The sequence below is a fragment of the Quercus suber genome, unplaced genomic scaffold (genome assembly GCF_002906115.3).
Source record: "Quercus suber isolate HL8 unplaced genomic scaffold, Cork oak 2.0 scaffold_376, whole genome shotgun sequence".
Lineage (NCBI taxonomy): Eukaryota > Viridiplantae > Streptophyta > Magnoliopsida > Fagales > Fagaceae > Quercus > Quercus suber.
Window position 1 is genome coordinate 40,233 of NW_027069828.1, and position 4,278 is coordinate 44,510.

Here is a 4,278-nt window from a genome sequence, read left to right on the forward strand (position 1 = left end):
AGAAGAGCCTGAGCCTTGAGCCACTTTTCACATTCCAGTTGAGCATGTTTGTCTCTTTGTGCCAGCTTCAGATTTGGTCACTCATCACTCAGCTTAGTACTTTGATTTTTTAAGAAACCACTACATTAAATACTTTGGTTTTTTGAGAAACCACTACATTAGTACTTGCTTGCTTCTACATTAGTTTGAGAGAGAGAATGGAGAAAGCTCTGACAAAAGTGGGTAGTCTAAAGGTTGGGAACTTGTGGATTACAAAGAAAGCCAAGGAAGAGTTCTCTAACATTAGTGAAGACATCTCTGTGAGTGAGCTTTATTTTTTCTCTTTATGTTTGATGTTTTTATTTTTGTTAGTTCTGTGCAAAGGCTTTACCTTTACCTTTAGCTTGTTATTAGTGTGACACTGTCCCTGTGTTATATCTGGTTGAAGTGGTAATTTTGGTCATCATGTTTGTAATGTGGCCTGATTCAACTGAACCCACTTGTTGTTTTTCTTCTATTCATGAGTTGGTTGTCAGAAATTAGCAGTAGGATGAGAGATCTGTTGGTTTTTTTAGGAAAATATAATGAATTGGGAGAAGGGTTTTTTCTAATGTGAAAGAAAATAGTTGGAGCTAGTACATTAGTTGGAGAGAGAGAGAGAGAGAGAGAGAGCTCTGACAAAAGGTTCGGAGATTACGGATTACAAAGAAAGCTAAGGAAGAGGGAGCTCTCTAACACAAGTAAAGACATCATTTTGAGTGTGGTGTGTGTTGCTACTTGCTACTACCCATCTTTGTGTGTTGTGTTTTCCTTTTTGTCAGTCTTGTGCAAAGTCTTTAACTATAATTTGTTATTGCTGTGATATTGTCCTTGTGTTTTATGTGGTTGTAGTGGTAACTTTGTTCATTATGAGTGTAATGAGGCTTGATTCAACTGTACCCATTTGTTGATTTTCTGTTTATCATGGTTTGGTTGTCAGAAGTTAGCAGTAGGTTGAGAGATCTGTTGGTGTTAGGATACTGACTGTGTTGTGCCTTGTGGTGTGCTTAGCTGTGCCTGTAGTTGTAATGTACTTAGCCATGTGCAAGGTGTAATGCTTGGTGTTGTATTTCATTGTAGCAGTTAAGTAGTTAGTTAGTACTGAAGAAGTGGAGGCAGTTAAGGTAGTTAGTTAGAAGGTTGTTAGTCAGTTATAGTTACTGGTTTGACAGTGTGTGCTTGGCAGAATCATGATTGATTGTAATTGTATGTAAACAGAATTGTTGAGTGAGAATGGATAAGCATAGAATCAACTAAGTTCCTCTTCTCTATTCTTCCCTAATCCTTGCTCTGTTTTGGAGGTGGTTACTCTGAAGTAACCGACATTTCATCGTCCCAATTCTCCATTTCTGTCATCACCCATTATCTTCCTTCCCTTTTTCTGATTGACCAAACCCTTAACAATTGGTTGGGAGGTGGGTTTTTCTAATGTGAAATAAAATGGATGAAAGGGATTTGGTACTATGATGGTGATTTGGCAGTTAACTAAAGCACCCCTGTGTGAAATGGTAGTGAAATTTGGACTTGCTGCAGCATGTTTTGATTGCTTTTAAATGAGTGAGAATCTGGTTACACCAAATAAGGGTAATATTGTTTGGATATAGAGTGTGTCTTGATATGTTCAAAATGGCTTTGAAATTACTTAGTATGATCTCTGCTCTATGACCATGATTAGCATGGTAAATATTGCTAAAAATAATTTATGTTGTTTTTGTGGTGATGACAGAAAAGAGGAACTTTTAGTCTTACAAAGAACTTTTTTCATCTGAAAATTCTGTCAACTCGAGCACTGTCTCTTCAGATTATATAACCTAGGTTGTGTATTAAAAGAAGTGATCAGTGAAATCATAAATGTAGTTTTTGCATTTCTAGAATGTAACCTCTTGACTTATAAAAGCAGCTGCTTTGGGGATTAATAGAGAACATGACCATTTATACTCATTTTAATATTGTCACATTTATTATTGCTAACCATAATACTTTAGTTATGGGTTCAAAAATTATAGCTAACCCTAATACTAAGAATTTTAGCACATCTGTTTGATGATGTAGAAGCCGTGCTACTTTGGAAGTATTTGTGCCTAGTTTTGAAGCTATTGTTTTCTTTTTTTACAAAATGGTTGCTTTTCATTGCAGACTTTCTCAAACACAGTTGAAGAAAAGGCAAAGTGGGTTTTCAACAAACTAAAAGGTTTGGAACTATATTTGAACTTAGTGTGCTTAATTATGCATGAAGCCTTGTTCCTGCTTTTAAAATGCTTGACATGCTGCTTGTTGAAGTTTTCTTCATGTAAATCTCCTTTCAATGTTTTAGAAACTCCTCTTGTATCCCTTACAACAAGATATGGTAGTGCTCATCAACCCATTGTAGCATAAAAATACACTTCTGGAGGAATTATGTGTGATGGAAGCCACAGTAAATGTTTGTGAGTCTGTTCCTAGTTTAGTCAATTTAATTACTTTCCTTTAAAACAAGTTGATAATAAGTTATTTTTAGGCCACTCAAACCCAGAACTAGTTAATTGTGACGAATCTTCATGATGAAATGAAATGTAGGCCTTTCTTTCCCATAACTTTCCACTTGTACTTTGTCTCTGCTTCACTCACAATTGAAACTATAAGTACTTTCATTTCATAAACCCTCTTACAATCATGTTAGCTTTGGCTTCTGTCATCTATGTAAATTTTGTAATTACTCCTATTTCCATTTTGAAATGGTTTATTACGTGGAACTTTTTGGAAGAAATAGAATATAGTTTTCATTTAAGAATACCACAATTGGCTATATCGTTCTGTACTCCTTTCCTCCCTTCTTTTAAAGGTAAGTTACATTTATGATTAGAGTAACATGTTTCACTAATTTGAAAATGCCTACCAACAGGAAAGCCATCGAAGAGTTTACCAGATCTCCTTCGAGAGTACAACTTACCGCCCGGCCTCTTTCCCCGGAACATAACCTGTTATGAATTTGATGAATCAAAGTCCAAGCTGGTTGTGTACTTGCCTTCTGTATGTGAGGTCAGCTTTAAGGACTCTGTTATAAGATATGCTACTCGGGTGAAAGCGGTTTTGATGAAGGGGAAGCTCACAAGTATAGAGGGCATGAAGACTAAGGTTCTAGTGTGGGTTAAAGTGACAAGTGTGGCAGTAGAGGGCTACAAGTCTGATAAGGTTTGGTTTACAGCTGGTGTAAAGAAATCAAGGCCTAAGGATGCTTATGAAATGCCCCGTGACGCTGTCAGAGTAGGAGAATTCTGAATTTAGACTTCATATATTGTCATTGGGGGTTGATTACCTAAATTTATTGGTGGTGTTTTCATAAAGTGGGTATTAGTAACCTCTTTTCTCTCTTGACGGACACACTGCTTTTATGGTTTTCATCATTTAAATCTCATCAGTCCTAGGGGTAGCATACATATATTATGCAGATTTTAATGATTGTTAATGCAATATGCAACTTATTTTGGGTGAATGCCCATCAATTGAGCCATACTATGAATACCAATTACCAAGAGTTGTGGGATGGATGATGTATCAAACTGATGCAAGTTATGGTCATAACCGCTGCCTCTCAGTAATGAAACTGCATCATCTTGGGCACTCGCAATTTTTAAGCAATCCTTATATTTGCATTTTGTTGTATGCATGGTACAAATATATTCTGAATTTTGAAACAAAATTTCAAGTGTGGACTGTGTTATATTCATAAAATGTCCTTGTTTTTTTTTTTTTTTTTTTTTTAAAATGAATTTCCTGGTTCATAAGGAGTAACAAGTAAGAACATTATAAAAAATATATATATTATGTCCAATCTTCTCCCAATCTGAAAAACCAGTAATGCTCCACTGAAACCAACTGAAGGATGCATCTTGTGTGTTAATGAATGGCTCACAGGGATCTAGTGGTATAAACTATAAAGCTCAACTTCTTCAATCTGATTCTGATGGTATGCTATAATCTATTGGGCTGCGTAAGCTACAATTGGAAGTTGAAGCAGCAATTTCTTTTTGCCTGTGCATTCGGATTAGCTTTTAGTTTTCTAACTTATATAACTTATTTGTTCGTGTATACCTTTTAAAAACCTTCTTTTTTATGTACAATATAAGCGTTTCGATTGGATGGAATGGAAGGATTAAGTAGAACGTAATGTAGCCACTCGGTCTACTGGCCATACATAGCATGATAAAGATATGAGCTTTGTTAGAACCGCTGTGGGATGTGTGATGGCAAAGTAACAACACTCTTACATTCAGGTGTCCC

General features: G+C 35.9%; 1 protein-coding gene across 1 annotated transcript; it reads left to right on the forward strand.

Moving 5' to 3' along the window:
- Positions 1–3,625, forward strand: LOC112012257 (uncharacterized protein At5g01610). The gene is made up of 3 exons (XM_024044638.2): positions 1–299; positions 2,155–2,209; positions 2,900–3,625. The coding sequence occupies exons 1-3, from the start codon at positions 198–200 to the stop codon at positions 3,274–3,276; spliced, it is 534 nt and encodes a 177-aa protein (XP_023900406.1). The 5' UTR covers positions 1–197; the 3' UTR covers positions 3,277–3,625.
- Positions 3,626–4,278: the final 653 nt, after the last annotated feature.

Bases quoted from the DNA above. Each gene is read 5' to 3' on its own strand.
- LOC112012257 (XM_024044638.2), top strand. From the start codon at position 198: ATGGAGAAAGCTCTGACAAAAGTGGGTAGTCTAAAGGTTGGGAACTTG. The intron at 300-2,154 runs GTGAGTGAGCTT...TTTTCATTGCAG, and splicing joins ACATTAGTGAAGACATCTCT to ACTTTCTCAAACACAGTTGA. The intron at 2,210-2,899 runs GTTTGGAACTAT...GCCTACCAACAG, and splicing joins GGTTTTCAACAAACTAAAAG to GAAAGCCATCGAAGAGTTTA.